Source organism: Belonocnema kinseyi, chromosome 8 (assembly GCF_010883055.1).
Source record: "Belonocnema kinseyi isolate 2016_QV_RU_SX_M_011 chromosome 8, B_treatae_v1, whole genome shotgun sequence".
Taxonomy (NCBI): domain Eukaryota; kingdom Metazoa; phylum Arthropoda; class Insecta; order Hymenoptera; family Cynipidae; genus Belonocnema; species Belonocnema kinseyi.
In genome coordinates, this window is record NC_046664.1 from 119,511,854 (window position 1) to 119,535,100 (window position 23,247).

At 35.2% G+C, this 23,247-nt stretch overlaps 1 protein-coding gene across 1 annotated transcript in view; it reads left to right on the forward strand.

Moving 5' to 3' along the window:
- The window catches only part of LOC117178298 (dachshund homolog 2), a 1,316,001-nt gene that overhangs the window by 280,769 nt on the left and 1,011,985 nt on the right, over positions 1-23,247 (forward strand). The window contains exon 2 of the mRNA XM_033369665.1: positions 21,483-21,625. Coding sequence (XP_033225556.1) covers positions 21,483-21,625 — 143 coding nt within the window. The remainder of the gene's footprint in view (positions 1-21,482; positions 21,626-23,247) is intronic.

A 23,247-nucleotide genomic window follows, 5' to 3' on the forward strand; every position in this document is an offset into this window, starting at 1 on the left:
TATTCGTTTTAATTTCTTCAAATAATTTTCTGTATGTTTCTCGAAGTATAAAAATCTCATTGAAGTTGACACTTCTCAATGAGTATTTTTGAATTTATACGAGTTTTGACTTATATACTTTTCGCTCACTAATGCTCGGAGCTGAAGAATTCTCGATGGGAACGGTAGCAAAGTGTGAGAGTCAGCAAGCTAACGTGAGGTACAGATAGAGTGAGAAAGAGAAAGAGAGTGAGGCGTGCGAGGGTGGATGTTGGAACTTGCGAAGCAGGCTTTCACCGTCCCAAAAAATCGTATTTTCGGGTCCAGCAATTAGTTATCGTTCTCACAAACGAATGAAGATAGTACAAAACTGATAGACATTTTATTAAATACGTTCTTCCAGTCTGTTGAATGAATATAGTAAGCGCCCTAATCGAGTTCGTAGAATGCTCAAAAGTCACGAGAGTACTATTCTTGTTGGTAGTGATTATCACCCTACAAATGTGGTATGAGTACCACAAACATAAGAAAAACCTATATTCACACGCTCACAAAAGCAGTTTTAACTCTTCCCTTGATCCGGGGTTCCTTCTAAAGACAGGTGCATTGCCATAATTGCAAGCGTTTGATATTTAATTACAATTTACCCGTGGCCCAGCCGCTCCTCGTTCTTCGCGAAGCCTTCTCAGTCCGATGCGATCTTGCGATCTCTTTGAAACAAAATAATTCCCTAATTATTCTTCCCACAGCCAGACGACTGACTATGGCTTTGAGTTACGACCTAGAATTAATTATGCTATTAATTGTTTACGATAAAAGGTGAAGCACGTCTTAAAGAGTTGTTCATGTTTGAATAAGTCTCTTTTATGTTATTATTTGACGATTTCATTTTAGGTAAGTTTTTAGTTACCTCTCGTAACATAGGAGAAACTTCGTTTATAATAACTGCTAATTTTTCTCATTTTAGTGAATACTTTTTCAATTATTATAAGATGTGTAAAAAAGTTGGTGCAGTATATTGCACGGTTTTGAAATGAAGTTATCTGACATTAAGCAAATGATATATCACTATCACTTTCGGGTTTTTAAAAATAAATTTAAAATATTCAAAGGCTATTTCAAAAATGGTGCTTAGAAACCTTCTAATCGGCAATAATCTGTAACAGTTTTGAAATTTTTTTAGAGCTGAGGATGAATCGCATTTTAACGATTTAATAAAGTGAATATAAGCTAAGGGCCCTTGAAGGCAAGCCTCATAAGTTGTCGCGAGTTTATGCATGGGTTCTCTTTCCCTCCCTTGCCCTCAACCATCTTTTATTATTTCGATCTGACACTTGGACATACCTCTGCTCGCGGAGCTCGTAAAAACGTTTCGCGAAGATGCACCGCAGGTATAGGTAGCCCCGTCGCCAGGCAGGTCCTTGCTTTATTATTTATTCCACTAGTCGTAAAAACCAGGCCGGATTTATTGTGAAGTTATTGAAATGAGAGACACTGTCTCCCGCCACCCCCTTGCGAAGTCCTTAGAATGGTACCGATCACTATTGAGGCTTTACGAGCCGACGTATTTCATTTTACTAGTTACCAGAAGGAAGAAAAAGTTCTCTATTCTCGCATTCTCGCAAGACGCAGGTCAAAAGGATGTTGGGAGAGGAATCCGAAGTGCCGCGTCGCGATAACTCATTAGAGGGCCAACTCGAGGCTTCTTGCTCTCTTTTGCTCTTGTCGTATATAGAGCTTGGCACGTCTCTCGCCTTTTGTCTCGCGATCTGCGTGCAGCTCTGCAAATTTGATTAATGGCGCCCAACCCCAGGATACCAGCGTTGTTCGCGGTACCCCGTAATTGCTCGCTTATTTTTCTCTTCAAAACTAAGACGCCGCACCTGCTCGAAGACAGGCCTCGAGACAGGGCTGTGGTTACGTTTACAAATTCGGCAAAGCGTGAAATACGTCTTAAACTGAATATATATGAGTGCGCAGTACAAGTTAACTTCTATTTATCGTATGTTAGGTAAAATTGATGTGGATTGTGCTACTTTTCCTGAATACGGAATATTTTCTTCTTAAGAAGAATAAGACATGTTTTTTACAAACTTGTCAATTATTATCCTGAATTACGTATGTTAGGTATTTATGGACAGACAGGAATCTGTATACTGTATAGTGTACACATACATTACTCGTAAAAGAAGATAATGAAAAAGGCAACTCTTCTCCTAAAATTAATTTTAAATTGTGTGCTTTTTTTCCAAATGTAATATATCTCCAGATTTTTGCACAGGTCTTTCCAGAATAAGTTTCTACAGCCTTTATAACATAAAAATCACGATTTTTTTAAATTATAAAAAATGGCAATGTATTTCTCCATACCAAAAATTCTCAACTAGAAAGTAAAGTCGAGTGGGGATATCAGGAACTCCTGTAAGATAATCCTGCGCCCTGCTCACGGCCTAAATTGGCAGGATTATGCGTCCTAAGACTCGACTACGTCCTCGAGATTGGTCGGGATTAGGCAAGCGGAATGTCTCTACCGCTTCTACATATTCGTGGGAAAGAGCGTGCGTTATCAGTTGTTCTCGCCTCCAATGTGGTAGCCGAGGTTGTTTGTATGAGAAGAAAAAATAAATAAAAATAATGTACCGGGAGCCTAACATAGAGGCAAGCGAGACACTGTCAGTGTGAGAAAATACATCATTTTGCTTTTTATTTCGTGAAAAATCTCCGTAAGGAGGTGATCTTCGAGTTCCGGGGTTTTTTTCACCCGTGGGATCGTACCAACTGCGCCAGGTTTTTAATTATTTTTTACTACCCATGAATTTTTTTGACTCGCAATGTTGCTTTTTTAAAAACCGCTGGACATATATTGCTTAATTGAAAGGCGGGGGCGTTCGGAATCGGAGGGCCTAATCGTGTCCGATAATAGAGATATTTTGCACCTACATAAGGGTGTTTGATATTAAAACTGCGGGTCATATGTATTTCTTTCTAGACCTCCAGGTGTTTGGCATTATAAAAATGTCCCGTCCCTCAAAATTCGAGTGTTCGATTTAATAATCTTTCATTACTCACGTACACAAACTCATAAGTTCAACTTTTCAATGCTTTTGTCTTGATATAGGCGGTTTTAGAAATACTGAAATTTTTTTAGTCTATTTGTAAAAGATAAAAACTTAATTTTCAAATGCAAAGACTTCTTACTTACGAAAATATTTCAGTCTCAAATGTTCGATGTGAGAAGAAGTTGCGTGACGAAGAGTTAACTTATTTGGTGATCGAAAAAGTGAAGTAAAATGGGAAAACATAATAAAACGTCATTTTTATTGTTTACTTGTCTCCTAAGTTTTAAGAATGTCATTCATTAAAAAATCTTGCACGTGCCTAGAATCGGGACTAATCATAATGCTGGAATCGCGGCATAAATAAATAAGCTGTGTTGCAATCGTAAGTCTCCCCCCTTCTCAGTTGCGGCATAAAAATTAAAATTAGCTCCCGACGAGGTGCGCCCCCAGCGAATATTATGCAAAGCCACAAGCAATAAAAATAACATATTGCAACCGAGAGGCATAAGTTTTAATCCAATATTACTAAGATAATTCAGACCGAGCTCCGAATTCAGCTCCCACCCCCTTTTCTTTTTCTTTTCCGATCCCCCTCCAAGACTCTCCGTGAAAAGATTTCTTTTGTGTAACGCACCCTAACTTTACATTCTGCTTATTAGAAAATATTCTTTCCGTACGGCCGCATCGCGAAGGGGTGCGCCGTTTTATAGTTGCGGGTAAAGGCCGCCGCGGGGTGAAGTGACGTATGGTATCTTCCTCCATTTCGGCCCACTTCGATTTTTGCTGGAAAAGCGAATAGAGTGATTGTCTGTGCTGCCAAATTGTAGGTCAATTTATGGAAACGATAATTCATAAAAAAGTTATTGGATCTTGGCTTGAACCCTTTTGATTCATAATTTTCACATTAGTGTATGATATCGCTTTCTTTATTATTGAAAGTTTGTTAACAGATTCACAATTATAAAAAATATTTAAAACAGTAATTATTCTTTGCTTTTTTAGTGTCTTATGTTTTTGAATTTTTGTTTAATAATTTATAATTGTTTGGAAAGAAGTTTGTGATTTAAAGGGTTGTACATACTTTTTTTTGTTATAATTGTTTAAAGTTGAAACAGTTCAAAGTACTCCTATTAAAATATACACAGAAATTATTCTAAAATTATTTTAAATAATTATAAATAATACGAAAGGTTTCTTATAGATGAACAATATAATAATTAATTTTCTTCCGCTTTATATTTCCACAGACAGTACCATCGATATATAAGAAAAAAAGAAAATCACGCCTGCGGTATTATATTGGTCATAAACATCAAAATATATTTAAAGGGTAGCGAACCAAAACGACGAGCATTGTCCAGTCATTTCGATGTGGCACATGAAATCGGACAAATCCAATCTGACGCGTGTTTCGATAGGATGGCTGAGTGGCGTGGCAGGCGAGAGAAGCGGTGGAGAATACACCATCGTAAAAATTTATAATTTGGAAAATATCGCAAGGCGTGCACAGGTCCTTACATTTCCATTGGCGCGGAGCAGCAATCAAGTTTATAATGCGGGAAATCGAAAGGACCTTCGTGAAATCTGTGGCGGAAAGGGGCGCAAAGACCCATACCGGTGGAAGACTTTTGACGAAAATTGAAGTCGTTGTTATGACGGGAATTGCACGTGACGGAGCTTTACGAGGGGGTGCTATGCGAACGGTCGTCGACACTTCAACAGGAAAGATAGAGCGAGAGAAAGACGATAATTTGGTCATTGCATAACCTTGTTGAAACTTTCGTTAGTATTTCACGGATTCTTATTATTTATAATTATAAAAGCTACTTGATTGTGCAGTTTCTTCATCAAAATAATATATTTTGAAATTAAATAAAATAATAGATAATTTGTTCCATGAGAAACACTCTGTGAATAATCAGTATTTTCTCTAATCTAATTTCTCGAGTGATTCCTGCGATGTAAGCATCGACAAAGAAAAGAAGGTTCGAATTCTTCTCCGATTTATATGGCATTTGGGAAAGCCTCGTTATTTTTAGCGCATTTACTATTTATGTAAATAAAACAATGTTTTACAGCTTTTTAGAATGTTATATTTTGTTGCTGATATTGTGAAAATAGAGATTACCTTATAGATTAAATGCCTTTTATATTTTCTCGAACATTACCTCAGCTAAAATCTCATTTCTCGTGCCCTATGTGTATTAGTCAAACAAAAATCATTCCAAAAGAATATTAAGCAGATTCAAAAATATTTAAAATTGAAATTCATTTGGTTGTGTGTTTTTGTGTGTGTGTAATAGCTCTAAATTTGAACGTTGTTTATCAAAGCATAATAGTTTTCTTGGAAATGCAAACCCTTATTGATAAATTCAAGCAATACAAACAAATAATGTAATTTAGAATATTGAAAATGAGATATAATGTATAGTTGCATACAGATATATAATGTAGAATATGTAAGAATTTAAGTTTTGTAAAGTACAAAGCTGAAAAAATATTGATATAAAAACTTTTGAAATTTCACCAATTACGGAAATAAAAAATTAAAGGGGCCATATCTGGGCCAGATCGGGCCCCCATTTTGAATGTCCGGATCTGGGCCCTGTCGGGTAGGGAATTTCATTTACGGTCTAGCACTAGACTTATTACCCTATCGTGTCCATATTTTTCCCGATCGGGGCTTGCCTAATAAAATGTTTGTATTGTGTCACTTTCCGTATCCCATTATCCCGTATGTCCGTCAATTGCAGCTTTATCATTTTATGATCGTCAAAATTTTCTTTATTTTCTAGGCACTTTCCAATACGTAATAATTTTTTCGCCCCATGCATCGATCCTTGCTTCGATCTATGGTTCGAAAAATCGCACAGTGCCGCCTCTGCTTTGATTAATAGAGAGCATTCCCTGAGGAATCTTGCTGCACGCTAAAATATTTCAAAAGTGTCTCGTGTTGGGAGTTTTGGTTGAAAACCACTTTATGAGAGTCAACCGTCACAGTGTAGACGATGTAATATTAAAAAGCTGTATCATTTTACCAGATGTAAGATCACACAAAAGCTGACTGCAATATTAGGGTTGTTTGTGGCAATAATAAAAAATAAGGGAGATCTTTAATAGGGTTGGTTTCTATGCGCCATGACTTGAGAGACATTTTGTGATGGAGATAGCTTCAAGGAAAGAAACTAAAACATTTCGAAGCAATCAAAGAATGATGAATTAAGATAACAATTTTCTATATTTATTGTGGTTACAATTATAAGTAGTAAAAAGTTAGTCTTTTGTATTACGAAAGCTTCCATCTAGGGCTAATCGAATAGAAATTTCCGTACATATAATCTTATAGGGCCAGTTCAACCAATAGACAAATGTAAGATATAGAAAATGTAAATCAGGGAAAAACTAGCTTTGTAATTCTACAAAATATGGTTTAGTGCCATTTTATCTAAATAAAAAATACAATTTCAGTGTTTCAATAAATCGGGAGGGGGGTTAATGAAAAAGGTCTCGTTTTAAAGGTGCAAATGTTGTACGTTAATAAGCCAAAAAGTAATGTACCAACAAATTATTTGTAGCTTACAGATCTAAAAATATGATGGAAAGTAAGGAAACTTTGAAGCATAGTTTTTTATATAAAAATTAATAGGAAAAATCTGAAAAAATTCATGGTGGTACATTACACATTTCTGAACAGATTGCCGTAAAAAAATTTGCAAAATATAAATAATTGTTCGTGTTTTGTGAATAAATATGCGAACCCACTATCTTCAGTTCTAATAAAGATAATGAAGTGATTTAAATTGGAGGTAGTTAGTTGAACTATCTGTAATAATTTACAATTTAAAGGAAGTATGTGCTTCTTGTTGTCTTTGTACAAACTGCGATGTTTGAAGTCAGTTTTTTATGTAGGAAAGCGAGTGCGAGAGCCCAGCATGGTGCCGTTTTTTTCAGGAGATCGGCCTCGGTTTTCCTCAACACAGGGAAAGGGTTTGAAGGCCAGAGTGAGGCTCGAAGGCACAAGTTGGGTAGGTCGAGCTGAGGAAAACCGAGGACGATCCCTTGAAAAATGGCACCCGCTGGACTTTCGCACTTGCTTTCCTATATAAAAAAACTGACTTCAAATATCGACGGCAATCTGTTCAGAAATTTTTAATATACCACCATGAATTTTTTCAGATTTTTTCTATTATTTTTTCAATAAAAAACTATGCTTCAAAGTTTACTGTTTTTAAAAGCTATCAAATTTCCTCACTTTTCATCGTATTTTCAGATTTGTAAGCTACAAATAATTTTTTGGAATATTGCTTTTCGGCTCATTAACGTACAAAATTTGCACCTTTAAAACGAGACCTTTTTCATTTACCTACAATTTTTTCTTCACATACTTGTTCAACGTTAAAACCAGAGGATTCGAATTTTCTCGCCGATAGTAGGTGCGTTATTTTACTAGAGGCGGCCCTGATACCGTGTTTCGACGATTCCTAAAATTATTGGAAAATACAATCTAACGTACATAATCTTACGGATTGACCAAACATTTAAAATTGGACGTGATAATACATGAATACGTAACACAAGTATGAGGCTAGTAGTGCAGGCAATAGATACTGCTTGGTAAAAAGCTGTTCTGTATAAGTTTATTGCAATTATGTATATTTCACATCACATCTGAACACTAATTTTTCATTTTGTATTTTCATACTAACTGATCAGCTCTATTGACTGATTTATCTGCGAAAGCATTTATTTTGTCAGCATATATTTCACTAAATGAAACGAATCTTACACAGAAAAAACGGAAAATATAGTTTATTATACATCGATTCCAGGTGAAAGATTCATCGAAACAAAAATTAACTTTGCCAGATAAACCTTACATAATTCGAAGATAATTTACGATTTTTAACCGTGCCTGGATAATCTTTCGTCTCATAGTCGCTCCATTTTTATTTGAGATGTAACGAGAATTACGACGCCAGCGCTATATATCGTCGTTCAACGTCATTAAATTGAAGAGACCTGGGGATTCCCACCTGTGAGTTGCTTTTTGCGCTTTTTGCTAAATGGTATTAAATAAATTCTAAATCGTCTACAATAGTGTAATTTATTTCGAAGGAGATATATCAGTAAAAACCAATTTTTTCGCGTTTTCTGTTGCTGATTCTACATGTTTTACCGAAATTTGCTCACTTCAGCGTGATGCAGTAGACTAGATCAGTTTTATTTTTTAATTAATTTTTTTATTTAAATTTTTAACTATTGCCATTCTTGCCCGCAACAAATTTTAACTATTGTTTTTCTGTGTTGTTTTAAATGCAGTGTCCCGATTTAAAGTTCGAATCCACTCATACTTTGCCGTTTTCCCATTACTGCTTAGGACGCCGTAGCAGGCGACAGCTTTTATTCTATCGTAGGAAAAACTTTCGCCAAAAGGCATGTAAACTTTACCAGCGGGAAATTTTACATGGTACAAAATTCAGCTTTAGTTTTTTCTGTGTTATAAACCGTAGGTAATAAGTATCGTCCATTTAAAGATATTTATTCTTAATGCAAATTCTAAAGGGTAAATATATATTTCTAAAGATCTAAAGATCTTTCTGAAGATTTAAATATATCTGATTGCAAGTATTCGAAATTTGATTTTAAGGTGATTCTAAAGCAATTCCAATATAAGTTTCGTTACTTGTATGCAATTCGCCAATATAACGTTTGAAATATTATTGATTTGAAAGTAAATTTGAAAAAGCGATAAAAATACTAGGATTGAGCCAATTAATAAAATGTAAATAGGGAAAATGTAGTTTTCGTTGCATGAGGCATGAGGAGCGTTTAATCCAAAGTATCGAATACCGTGCATCGAATACCAAACACACAAACGGCTGGTCGGGCTGCCCGGAGCGATATAGATTTGGGCAATGCGCGAAAACGGGGTTGCAACCCTCCGTCCAAGTGCACCCTATCCCTGTATACCCTCGGTGGGCCATTAATAATATACCCATATTGGACACAATTCACCTTGAAATTAACCAGCAGCCGATTGGTAAGCCTGGGCAAATTGACTTCGAAATTGACAATTTATGATCGCTCTAGTACTCGCGATTCTCGCGCTCAATCTCTCTTAATTTAAACTTTTTTCTTTGAAAGTCAAAAGCTGATGTCCATCCAATAACTTATTATTATTTTTTATATATGAAACATATGGGAGAGGCTTGAAGGATAGAATAGAAAACAAATTTCAGATAAATATGCAGTTTATTGGAAATAATTATTCCATTAATATAAAACATTTTGAGTTAACCTATTTTATTATTTTAACGAGAGGCGTTGGCAGCTTCTTCAAATGACCGAAAAATAAGTGAAGTAATATTTTAGAGGGTTGAATACGTACTTTTAGAATTGCATGCAATATTTGCGTTCGCGTGACACAACTGTTTGATCGTCATCGCCTTCTTGAAAGTTCAACTCTTTTTATTCGTTTTTAAATTCACTGAACAGGCCTCTTAAATTGAAGAGTAAATAGGGTGTTTGCAATTAGTCTCTATTAATTTTAAAATAACTTTCAGATAAATAAGTTGCCTATTCTGCTAAATATTAAATTAAAAAATATTGGTTTTGTAAAAGAACTATTAGCATTAATTCAGTTGATTTATTATATAAAATTATAGACTCTGTACTATATAAATGTATACACTGATCTTTTATATATTACATGAAAAAAAATTATCCGTAAAAAGGTCACGAATTTGTACCTAGGTCTCGGATACGTGATAAAAAAATCGAACATTAAATCCTCATTTCTATGAAAGTTCTATTGATAAATTTGGAACTTCTTTACAAATAGTTCGAATTTCCTACAAACAGTTCCTGGCAATTTTAGACTTGAATATAAAAAGGGAAAAATTTTATTTGTGCGATTTAATTAATTTTTATTTCTAAAGTCGCACAACTCTAAGGATCGAATGACCAAACTGCTAACTCGACAGTTTCTAAACGCGTGCAAATACGAAACGCGCGCATGGGTGAGAGTGTGCGTGGGCCACGCGACATTGAACCTACTTCCAAGTTTCCAGATTTGTCACATATCCGAGGCCTAGCTACTATTTGGTGACTTTTTTACGTATACATTTTTTCCATCTATTGTTTCCCATCATACAAATAATTGCAAAATAATTGACAGTTCAGGTGCCTGTTCAATCAATTGACTATAATTATAGTCGACGTTTTTCTCGCTTCGATTGACGCGTTTGGTTCTTAGATCTGATCTTGGAATCGATTTTTCGATCGCTTATGTAAAGAAATGAGACCTGTGTAAAAGACGCTGGCGGAAAATCTTTCGAGAGAAAGAATGGTGTTCCTAACATAAATCAGGTTGTCGTCGAGCACGCGGCCGTTTGTTGGTACGCGTGTAGATCCTCGATCTGATATCACGTTAAGTAGATGAGCACTGTGTGATTTATAGCGAGTACCTTAATTGTCTTAATTACGTAGCTACTTCACTTTAAATCTCTCCTACCTAGAATGGCGCTTGGCCAATTTTCTTGCATTTACAGCTGGAGAAATTAAACAATTTTCATCTATAAAAAATTATTAACAAAATGTTTATTGTACTCGAATGTACGAGCAAAACTGTTACTTATTATTTAGAAAAGTTATTTAAAAAGCAAAATTATCATAAGGTTCTTTTTATTTGGTTTCAACCTAATTGGAAGTTTTATTTGGTCCCACCTGGAAGATTTCCGCCTAGGCTAATTGCTTGAGTGATTGACTAGCGACACAGATCGGAATAGGCTTTGAGAAAAGTATGCTGTTTGAAAAAATATCATTCGACTCCTAGATTGATCTGAAATGTACCCCTTCTCCTATGCACCCTTTTCGTATCCTCAACTTATTAGGTCCGGATGATACTAACCATAGGCCCCCGAGTAAAAATTCTTCAACTAGAGTTCGACTTGGTGATGTCTTGAGTTCGTCTCCAAGATATCGATGGCTGGCTGCGTCTTAAAACTATGTTGAGACATTAGCCTTCGACTTACTTTTATGGTCTTAGCATGGTTAGTCTCAAATCGGCATAAACATGTCTCAAAACGAAACTTTTTCAATTCAAAAATAAGATTAAAATTGATGAATGAAAAATTTGTAATTATTAAATGAGTTATTTTCAGTGAGAAAATGCAGCATATCCCCTTTTGTCAAGGCAGGTATACTCTCGGAGTTATAAGCCGCTCGTCTTGGAGTCATAAAAATTCGACACAAGCCATAAATATATGTCTTTAAGCCCAATAAACTTGTCTCCAAGACATAAATTGAAGTCTGACTCCGTCTCTAAACTGAGACATGCTGAAGTCGAACTTTTTGACTTCAGCATGCGTTGATTGGGGACAATTCAAGTCGAAGTCAAGTCAAAGAATTTTTACTCGGGAAGTTACATTGTGGAAATTCAGATTGCGATATGTCACATTTACAGCAAATCACTATTCGTCATGTCAAATTATGGTAAGTTATATTTGTGGCAATTCACATTGCGGTGCGTCATATTGTGGCAAGTCACATTGCGGCAAATTTTATTTCGAAAAATATGAAGTCCACACATAGTTGGCCAAAATGCAGCAATTCACATATGCGACAGGTTAAATTTTGTGCAATTCACATTCACGACAAGTCACATTGCGACATGCCTCTTTCAGAAAAAATTTGGAGTCAAGAAAAAATTAGCAAAAAATAGTGGGCAGGCTTAAATTATTTCTCTGACCAATCACAGCGGTGTCTTCACACCAACGCCGCCTTATCACATCAATTCTTAAATCCCCGATAGTATAACGAGGATAAAACTGAACAAGCTCACGTTTACCATAAAAGGGCTTTGGCTTAATGGTTATTTGCGGAACTTGTATGCCTGACGTCAGACCCTTCCACCAGGTATCGGAAAAACATTTTCTTTGTGAAAATTATGCACAAGTTGGATGTCGTGCCTTTTAGGAACCTACTGGAGGGACCTGCAAGTTTTTCCGAAACGTGGCTCCCTGAAAGAAGATGTTGCCTTCATAATTGGCGTATTTGACGCTGGTAGTATAATTTTCTGGAAAAAGATGTATTTCGTATACCCGCTGCTAGGGTTGGACATCGTTAGTATAAGTTCCACGTGAAATATTACCGATGATAACATGAGGCCAACCTGAGGTCAAAAATTATTTTTTACACATTTTTATAGAATATCTATATGAAATTGCGGCGTAGAATTTCTATATGGAATGTACGTAGAACGCTTTCCATAGCATTTTTTCACGTATACTATTTTATGCTCAACCTATACCACAAAGAGCTCAATTTAATTTGTGCATGCAATCCTTGGAAGAGGAGATAAGCTTCTAATTATGGAAAGACTGCCCTATGATTATAAGGCAAGGCGGAATAACTGGTTAATTTATGAATATTCATATTTAATCAATTCGAAAAACACGTAATGAGTTTCGATATAGCTATGTACTTACTGCTCCTTCCAATGTACAAATTTGGGTCAGCAAACCAAGTAAGAGAGCAGGCGAAACGTCGGTTTAAGTTTCCTCTCAAGATCGACTGTTCTGTACCGAAATCTTAAATATGTTAAGACCATGACTGAATATTTTGCCGTCGAAACAAGAAAAGTAGTAATTACATTGTGGATGAGTCCCCTATTAATTTAAACTTAAACTTTAAATTTACATTAGCGATTATTTATATTTCACGGAATAATATTATGATAAAAACAATAAATCTTGTCCAAATTTGGTACTCTTTCACACAGTGATGTGAAAATATTATTTATATTCATATTACATGCAGTTTAGTGAATAAAGTGTAGTTATCACAGAAAAAATGAAAGATAAAGTTTACATCGATTCCAGGTGAAACATTCACTGCAACAAAAATGAAACTTGCCATATAAACCTTACATAATTCGAAGATAATTTACGATTTTTAACCTTGCCTGGATAATCTTTCGCCTTATAAACGCTTCATTTTTATTCGAGATGTAGTAAGAATCGCGATGCTGGCACTATCTATCGTCGTTTAATTTCATGAAATTGATGAGGAATGGGGATTCCCATCTGTCAGTTGCTTTTTGCGCTTTTTGCTCAATGGTGTTAAATAAGTTCTAATTCGTCTAAAATTGTGTAATTTATTTCGGAGCAGATATATATTAGTGAGAACAAATTTTTTTTTGTGTTTTCGGGTGTTGATTCTACATATTTTACCGAAATTTGCTCACTTCTGCGTGGCGCAGTAGACGTAATCAGCTTTATTCTCCTAACATCGTTGAAACTTTCGCCGAAATATGTTTAATTTTTAAAAGTTAAAATTCTTACCTGCAACAAGTTTTAACTTTTGTTTTTTCTGTGTTGTTTTAAATCTGGTGTCCTGATTTATTGCTCGCATTCATTCATATTTTGCCAGTTTCACATTGCTGCTAAGGACGCGGTAGCATGTAAAATGCATGGGGAAGAATCACTTTTTTTAGTTTTTAAAATAATTTTTAGGGTTTGAAAAAATGTAACGTGAAAGTATGAGGGCCCGTAGAAAATTATCCAACAAATAATTTCATGTATCTGACATATAAGTTTTACACCCCTAACACACCCTCATGAGTACCTGGAAACTACCCGTTAAACCAAAAATGTCAATTCTTCATAAAATCGACCTTTTGAAAACTGTATTGTCGTATTTTATTACTCACAATTTAAAACATTAGTCTAGTGGAATATTTATTATCATTGGTTTATTAACTCTTAATTATTGAAGCAAATGGAATTTGTTGAAATAATTTTTGTTTGAAAATTTCGTTTTTCCCTTAAAATTGTTTTCTATTAGTCTAGTGGAATATTTATTAACATTATTTAAATAATTTTATATTGATTAAACAAATGTAATTAATTTGAAAAATTTGTTAAAAAAGAAATTGTCTTTAAAATTTATTGCTATTGGTCTAGTGGAATATTGATTAACATTAATTCATTAATTTTCCATTAAAAAAAAAATGGAATTTATTTTAATAATTTTTGTACTATGAATTTTTAATATTTCCTCAGTCGAAAATTTATCAACATTGTTGGATTAATTTAAAACAAAATTTTTTTTCATAAAAATTATTACTTAAATATTACTGATAAATTAATTATTACTGATAAATATTCTACTAGACCCAAAGAAATAATTTTTATTTTTTTTTCTTTCGAAAGGAAATTATTTAAACAAATTCAATTTGTTTAAATAATTGAACATTAATGAACTAATGTTGATAAATATTCCACTAGACCAATGGTAATAATTTTTAGGGAAAAACGAATTTAAAAAAAATATTTAAAATTATTCCATTAGCTTAAACAATGAAAAATTAATGAACTAATATTATTAAATATTCCAGTAGACTAAGAGTAATAATTTTAAGGAAAAAAAATTATTTAAACAAATTCCATTTGTTTAATAATTGAGAATTAATTAATTAAGGGTGATAAATATTCCACTAGACCAATAGTAATAATTTTAAGTGAAAAAAGGACCGGAATACAGTACTCGAAAGGTCAATTTTATGAAGAATTAACATTTTTTGTTTTGAGGGTAATTTTCAGGTACTCGTGGGGGTGTGTAGGGGTATCAAATCCATGTTTCTGATATTTGAAATTCATCGTTGGATAATACTGTACAGGCCCCCATACTTTCCCATCTCATTTTTTCAAACCCTAAAAAATTATTCCAAAAACTCAGAAAAGTGATTTTTTCCCCTGCATTTTACACGGGAAACTTCAAGTCAAAACCGGCACCTGTTAAAATCAAGAAATAAAAAAATAAAAAATTAGGGAATTTCTTTTTTCGGATTTAGAAAAAATGGGGCGGGGGGTCGTTGCCCTCTAAAACAAAAAAGCGTTTTTGAGGCACCCTAGTGGTCATGCTTCGTAAAAGTTCACCTTGAAATCAAATGCAACCGAGTATGTACATATTATGAAATCTGAGCGTTGGAGTGCGTTTTTGTTTTGGGTGTAACCCGAAGCTAACTGATTTAAACTGTAAGGCCCTTCATGAGCAGGGAATTAAGGAGTTTAGGTTTCAGGCCGAATGTTTGATTATTTTTTCGTAACTTTTTGCGTACGTCATCTACATAGTATTTTCTTTTGTCAGATGGAGCCCATTTCTAGTAAAGTTGTTCTCATTTTGTTTAATAATGAAAAACGAAAGTACAATAGCACTGACGCTCAGTGTTAGCTGTCTCTTGTGTTTTCGCTTCATGGTCCTAGACTAGACCCTTGCCGAATCAGACAGAGAAGATACCCCGCTACGAGAAAAAATCTACTTTTGTTTATCGTCAACAGATGACCCCTTTCTTTGTTATGAGATTAAGGCCGTTTGAAAACGAACGAAAATACTGAAATATATCGAAGATAACATTTTATACTGCACTGACAAATGATAGTTCAGGTACATTGATATTAAAAAAAAATTCTTATCCGCATCCTATCTTGAATAAAATATATACAAATCTGCAACGAATGATAGGTATAATAATCGTTTTCAGTCATTATTTATTCTGCTGGCACTTTTTGTGTATATCATTGCCAATTATTTATCGTTCTGCATAAAACCTTATGGAATTAATAAAACATCGCTAGAAAATAATTTCGGTGCATATAGATTATTCAGTTTTTATTAAATGGAGTAGCAGGTGATGGAAAAAATAAAAAATTCGAGAAAAAATTTAACTGCTGAAAATTAGTCATTTCCCCCCGGATTTTTCGCGTTTACTGAACCTGCTATATCCATTTTTCTAAAAAATGGACAATGCATGTGCCCAGAAGTTACTTTTTAGCGATTTATTATTAGGGGCTACTCACTGAGAAATCTCTAAATCTTAAAACTACTTGTGCAGAAATTTTGGTGTGGCGCCGGTCGGGCCCCGATCGGGAAAAATGTGGGCCCGATAGAGAATCTGTCTAGCACCAGACCGTAAATAAAACGCCCTATCTGATCGGGCCCAAATCTGGACATTGAAAATGAGGGCCCAATCTCGCCCAGATATGACCCCTTTAATTTTTTATTTCTATAATTAGTAAAATTTCAAAAGTTTTTATAATAATATTTTTACAACTTTGCATTTTACAAAACATCAATTTATCAATATTCTACATTATATATCATTCTACATTAGGTCTCATTTTCAATATACAGCATTACGTTATCTGTTTGTATTGCTTGATTTTATCGATAAGGGTTTTGAATTTTGAAGAAAACTATTATGATTTGACAAACAATGTTTAAATTTAGAGCTATTACACACACACACGCAACTTCATTTTAATTATAAATATTTTTTAATCTTCTTAATATTCTTTTGGAATGATTTTTGTTTGACTAATGCACATGGGGCACGTGGAGTGAGATTCAAAAACATTATTTTATTCACATAAGTAGTAAATGCGTTCAAAATGACGACGCTTTCTCGAATACATTGCTGGAAATCTTCAGAAGCTAAAAATTAATTGTGATGTTTATTCTAGCGAATTAAAGCTTATCTTTGCCTTCATTGCGAATATAAGAAATATCACCAACAATTCTGTGATTCCAAACTCGCAATCTACTATTTGCTTTTGGCATTTTAAGTTAATGAAAGAAAAACAATATCACAGCCACATGTGGAAAATCCGATCAGGCCCAGATCGGAACTCGGGAATAAGTTGGACAATTTCTGCACGGGTATAAATTCGGTAGTCTCAATCGAATTCACATAGCGAGCGCTAAGATTTCCTTGAGATTGCCATGAATGCTGAGATTTCCAGAACTTCTAGCAAACGAAACTCTAGACTATCGGCGAGAAAATTCGAGTCCTCTGGCTTTGACGTTGAATAAGTATGTGAAGAAAAAATGGTAAATTAATGGAAAAGGTCTCATTTTAAAGGTGCAAATGTTGTACGTTAATGAACCAAAAAGTAATATTCCAAAAATTATTTGTAGCTTACAGATCTGAAAATCTAATGAAAAGTAAGGAAATTTGATAGCTTTTAAAAAAAGTGAACTTTGAAGCATAGTTTTTTATTGAAAAAATAATATGAAAAATCTGAAAAAATTCATGGTGGTACATTACACATTTCTGAACAGATTGCCGTAGAAAAATTTGCAAAATATAAATAATTGTTCGTGTTTTGTGAATAAATATGCGAGCCCACTATCTTCAGTTCTAATGAAGATAATGAAGTGGTTTAAATTTGAGGTAGTTAGTTGAAATATCTGTAATAATTTACAACTTGAAGGAAGTATGTGCTTCTTGTTGTCTTCGTACAAATTGCGATATTTGAAGTCAGTTTTTTATATAGGAAAGCAAGCGCGAGAGCCCAGCGTGGTGCCGTTTTTTCCGGGGATCGGAAAGGGTTTGAAGGCCAGAGTGAGGCTCGGAGGCGCAAGTTGGGTAGGTCGGGCGCGGCGTTCGGATGAAGTCGGCTGTCAGTTCGACTCACCGAGGTAGTGTGTGCATCGCGCACGTGTGAATTCTTTGTGGTGTAAATGCTCCACGCTTGGCGAAAGATATCCAAGATTTCTAAGAGTGCCAACTGTTTCTCAGAGATTTCTTGTAAGTCTTTCAGCGCGGCGATCGAAGATTTCTCAGTGATCAACCTCTCGATTTATTATTAACTTGGTGGGGTATCTGCCTCGCCTGCTTCAGTACGGGTACAGGACCACGCAGCGGAAACACCGAGATAGCTAACACTGAGTGTTACTCCAATTGTACGCTCGTTTTCGATTATTAACCAAGAAGGAACAACCTACTCCATCTGGCAAAGTGGAATACGTTTTCGATGACGTATACAAAAGGTTAGAGAAAAATATTCAAGCGTTCGGCCTGAAACTTAAACCCCGTAAAACCCATTTTTATAAAGGGCCTCAACTTTAAGATAACTACATTGGCAGAACCGATCGTCCGATAATCGTCTGAATATCTCGTGCATGAGGCGTGGTGCAGAGGGACAGGGAGAAACAGGACAAGTGAGAAGAGAGACCGAATGTCACGAGAGTAGGAGAGGATTCGTGGCTCGAGAGAAGAGAGAGCTCTATCAGTGCACTGGAGTGGCAAAAGTCATGAATGCGGGGGAGGGAACCGAGATAGAAGACGGGATGAAAAATTAGATTTACAAATCTGTCCCGACTACTATGAGATTGCTCGCTTGCGGTACAGTGGTTCTCATGTCTATGCATTTTTGATAAACTACTTCTTTTCATTCGTGGGGAAAGTATTGTTTTTGAAAAAGTGGCAGATACACAGTAAAAGAAAAGGATCAATTTTGTTGCAGAGCATCTTGCTCCAGCGATCATTTGACTCTCGAGATCATAATGATTTTCCACTCGGATCAATTTGATCTCATTTTTTGGTTCATTTGTCAGACTACACAAAATGGCCGCCAATTATTAGCGCCGGCGTCATAACGACATAACCTAAAAATGGTATCTAACCGCATGCAAGTGACAAATAAACTTAACATCTGATATTTTCTAACATCAGATTTCGTTATTTTTTCAACTTTTCAAGTACACTGCACGATCAGAAACCATAAAAAACTTGAATAAGAGCTAAAGTATTGTAAGAATGGCAGCCATCTTGGCTTGATTTCATACATGATTCTGAAGCAGATCATCATGATCTCAAATGTCGATTATTCTCTTCGACCGATCAAAATGCTCTTAAATTCTGTATATTTTTTGTTGCATATCAAAATGATATTGATTTCGGTATCATTTTGAACACTTTTTTTACTGTGTACCGCTAAAACAGCAATTTTGTTTCATGAGATGTAGTAAACGAGTTCCAGAAATTTTCGAGAATCAAATTGAATTATTGATTTCTGGAGTTAAAATATGCACATTCACATCAACACAGGCGAGCCAATCTGTACTGAACAAACCAGGAAAATTTAACTCTATGTTCTAAATAATCTGGAAAAAAGAACTCTCATTCCGAAATACAGTTATACTCTTAGACTGTGCTGGTTTTGGGGTTGACGGTGGGGGGGGGGGGCAAACCCGAGAGAGTTCTCCTCTGTAAGTGAACGCTTTTGTTTCTTCACGCCTGAGTGATCACCGCACACCCTGCGCAACTTCCTTTACTCCTACTTTCCGATTCCTGAAAAATGCATAGGGAAATATCACTCAGATTGCTGACAAGTCTAGGAAACTAGATTTCGATAACTGAAAAAATCCAGAAAAATATACTTTCGAATCCTGGAAAATGGAGTAATTCTCCTTTAGGAATAGTTAATTAAATTCTTTCCAAAATTGCTATTTTATTATTTTAGGAAAGGGTGTGTGTTTCTTGAATAGGAGTTGAGTAACTCGAAGGGCTCGAACTTTACATCTAGTGCAGAGAATAGATCTGCACTGTAAGAGTGTAGCTTATAAACGTTTGTTTTCAAGGCGAGGTAAAATGCTAGTTTGTGTGCGTGAGAACACCCGAGGAAGTTGATACCATAAGTGTGAGCGCCTCTCCGGCGCCTACCGCTATGAAAAATGAACATCCCTGCCAACCGCACCACCGTTATTGCCACCATGATCCAGATAGTTTCAGTGCAGATCTCAATTTTCTTTTGACTTGACGCTTCGCCAGTCAGATTTGGGAATTTTGAAGAGGCTGATTCGTGCAGAATGTGTTAATTCATTAATTGAGGCCTCCAAGGGAAGAAATTCTGTTTGATATGATTAGTATTCCTTCCTTTTTGGCCGTGTATCTATTGCACGTTGTAGCTCATCAAGTTTATTAATTTATTTCTGATAATCATATCCGTTAGTGAGGTTAAGTTTTTTTAACCTAATGCTGTTTTAAACAGTATTTATATTACAACTTAAAGTATTTTTAATTTGCTGGATAATTTTACTAAGAAAGAAATATTGTATATTATATGTATATTTCCTTAATTATTTTTGTTTCTGTTTATGGTGGTTTATCTCTAGAAACATCTATAACAGGGTTGATCAGCGAGGGGAAATTTGGTCCCAAACACTCATTTGCAATATGTCTCGTTTCCACCACTACAATGCCTCACTCAGCACGGAAAAATTCCGTCTCACTCTTACAACTGAGTAGAGGTTCATGGTGGTGGAAACGAGACATGTGGTAAATGATTATTTGAGGCCGAATTTCCGCTCACTGAAGAGCCCTGATCTGTAAAAAACTGATTATAGTGAAAGGAACTAGAAAAATATGGTAAGATATGAAGGCGATAAAACTACCCATTACATTTGCAATGAAAAAATTTGATTCCGCAAAATCGTCCCCACAAATCTAATATGCTTCCCTATAATTGAAGGGTACTACATACGGGCACCAGTGCCAAATTTCGGAAATGCATTTCATTGGCCTAAACTATTTTATTTTCAACATAGCCCATGTTTCTGTAGATGATCTCAGAAAGTGTTTTCTTGTTTTTTTTTAAGTTTCAAAAATAAAAAAGTTATGCAGTTCCTTGTGTCTTTATATGTTCACTTTTGGGAACGCGCCGCCCCATTAATAAGGGGTTTTCTGGGATGTGGTTGCTTCTTTCAGGATGTTCCTTTCATGGTTTGATAGAGTTGAGTAATAGTTTAAAAGTATTAATTATTCTTTCAAAATTCAAAAATAAAACAGTAACGTAACTTTTTTATGGAACGCGGCGATCTGTGACAAGGACTTTCTTGCAAATGTTTCAAGTGCTCTTGTCGTGATTCAATAGAGCTAACTAATAGTTTAAAGTTACTGTCTTGTTTTTGGAATTCGAAAATAAAAAAGTTATGCCACTCTATTTGTATCAAAATCGGAGTTTTTGGAATCGCACCGTTCCTTTACCCTCGAAACGATTTCGCATTTTTTTGTTTAAAATCAATTCTGTGAAATTTAGACAGTTTGTTGTATATGCTGTAAACTTCAGGTGTTGACACTTAAATCCGTATGCAGTGTCACCCTTCAATTTTTCAATCACGTTCTTGATTAATCATTAAATGGAAAAAGGCGACGCCTATACGCATGTCAACATTGGTTCTCTTAGCTCTCGTATCCCTTAGTCATGGAAAAGTCCCTTCTCGAAACGTTCGCACGATCCACGTAGATTAGCTCTTAAGCTTGGAGTTGGTCGGCATTTCGATCATTAACTATCTTTGTCTTTCTTTAATGATCCGTACACTGGTTATCTCGACACCCACAGATTCTGAATGTTGAAATTTAACCTTTTTGACTGACTGGTCTTTATTGTATTTCGATGAAACAATTTTGCACTTTGTATAATTGACATAAATTATGCATGTGACGGAAATGTAATTGGTTAATTGGAAAGCTATTTGGTATAAGCGTTGAGAGTTTCAATTAAAGAAAGGTGAAGATAATCGGTCGTCGCGATACTCGGGGTAAGATTTTACCTCGATCACCGGTGTCTCTAACCACAGTAACTCTCTACCACTGTACAGCTCCAGGCCTGGAAGACCCCCAAAGAGAGCTTCTGTTGGTCTCAGCTTAGCGGCAAATCACCTTGCTGCAGCAGCTGGTCATCATCATCAAATGAAGAAACATCGTATGGACAATGGAGACTACTATGAGAATGGACATCTTGGTAAGTTCATTTGAAACTTATATTTTACAAGCGTTTGTGCTAATATCAATATTACGCAAGCGCAGTAGCGCCACAGTACCGCTGACAGTTTGCGAGTTTGCGCCATTCTCGACTGCACCTGTAATCATCGTATATTTGTTTCTATTCGTATGATTTGTATTCTATATTATAATCGAATCGAATTCTTGTCGAATTTCAAATTCCGAATTTGAAAGGCCAAATTCTTGAATTCTTCACTATGAATTTAATAACTTGTTCTCGCCAAACTCATTTTCTCTCAATTAAGCAACTTAATATCTCAAGAGTGAGTTGTTATGTTTTTGTTTAAACTGACAATTGCACATTTAATCGCGATCATAAGCCGAGTCTGTTAAAATTTTAGTTTCTGTCTTCTAGAGAGTGTAAACTTCCACATTTTATTTTTCGGAATTGGATAATTTTGTTTCATCATACTTTTATAAAAATGCATAAATAATGACTAGCTTAAAGCAAAATTTTATAAAATTCTTATTATTTGTAGTTGCTGCTTTTGTTTTTACTTTCAGATTTTTACTAAATAAGATTATTAGAAAAGTTAATTGAATATTTAAATTAAACATTTAACAATAGAAATTTAAGTTGGTTTAATTGAAATATTTTGATTGAAGATTTTTAAATTTAAATGTGTAAAACGGAAGAAAAAAAATCCTGTTAGCCCCGGCTTTTCAGCGTAAAATCTTTACTGAGATTTTGTCAACAGAATCCAAGCGATACATTAGCGTAGTTTGCCACAGAGCCGCATTCAGGATGTCACATCTATAAAGGATACTCTCCGAAGCAGATACAAACGTCTCATCCGGCAGATTTGGTCTTCCGAAATGTCGGCGAGGAACAAAGTATCTGCAACGAACATGCTTGCCGTCCCGGTAGTATTCTATTCATTTGAAGTGGTACCATGGACGAAGAACGAGTTCAGATCCCTTGATATCGGGGCACGAAAGGTTATGCACATGAACAAAAGCATGCAGCTAAAGTCTTCTGTTCCGTGATTCTACATCTCACGCCGTCATGGTGGTCGCGGAATATTGAATCTTGAATGTCTTTGCAACGGGATTATTCTGGGTACAGCACATAGAATCGCAAATGGAAGAGGCCCTTTTCCTAAAATGATCAGGAAGCACGAAAAAGTGGGCAAAGGAGCGTTTCTGTGCAGAGCAGCAGAGGAGGCTGCTGAAACAATCGGGCTTAAGGGCATGCTTTTCGGTGACCACGTGACCAAACTAGTCCCCGGTTCTGAACTTTTTTTTTGGTGTTCACTGTGTCCACACGGATTGAGATATCGTGTTAAAACTTTGACAAATAAATTTAAAAACACTAAAGAACGTTTGTATACATCAATATATTAGTAATTCTAAAGAAAGTTTATTTATAAATTGATGGAATAGGATATTACCATTCGAGTTATAGCACTTTGCAGATCATTTTTGGTTTGATGCATTTTAGATTTTTTGATTCGCTCGTATGGAGCACTGTCACCAATTTTATACTAAATCATCTAAACCTTGGAAAAAATTAATATAAGCAATAAAATTTGCACATTCGTTGCAAATCAACCAATAAGTATCTGCACACACGCAAAGTGA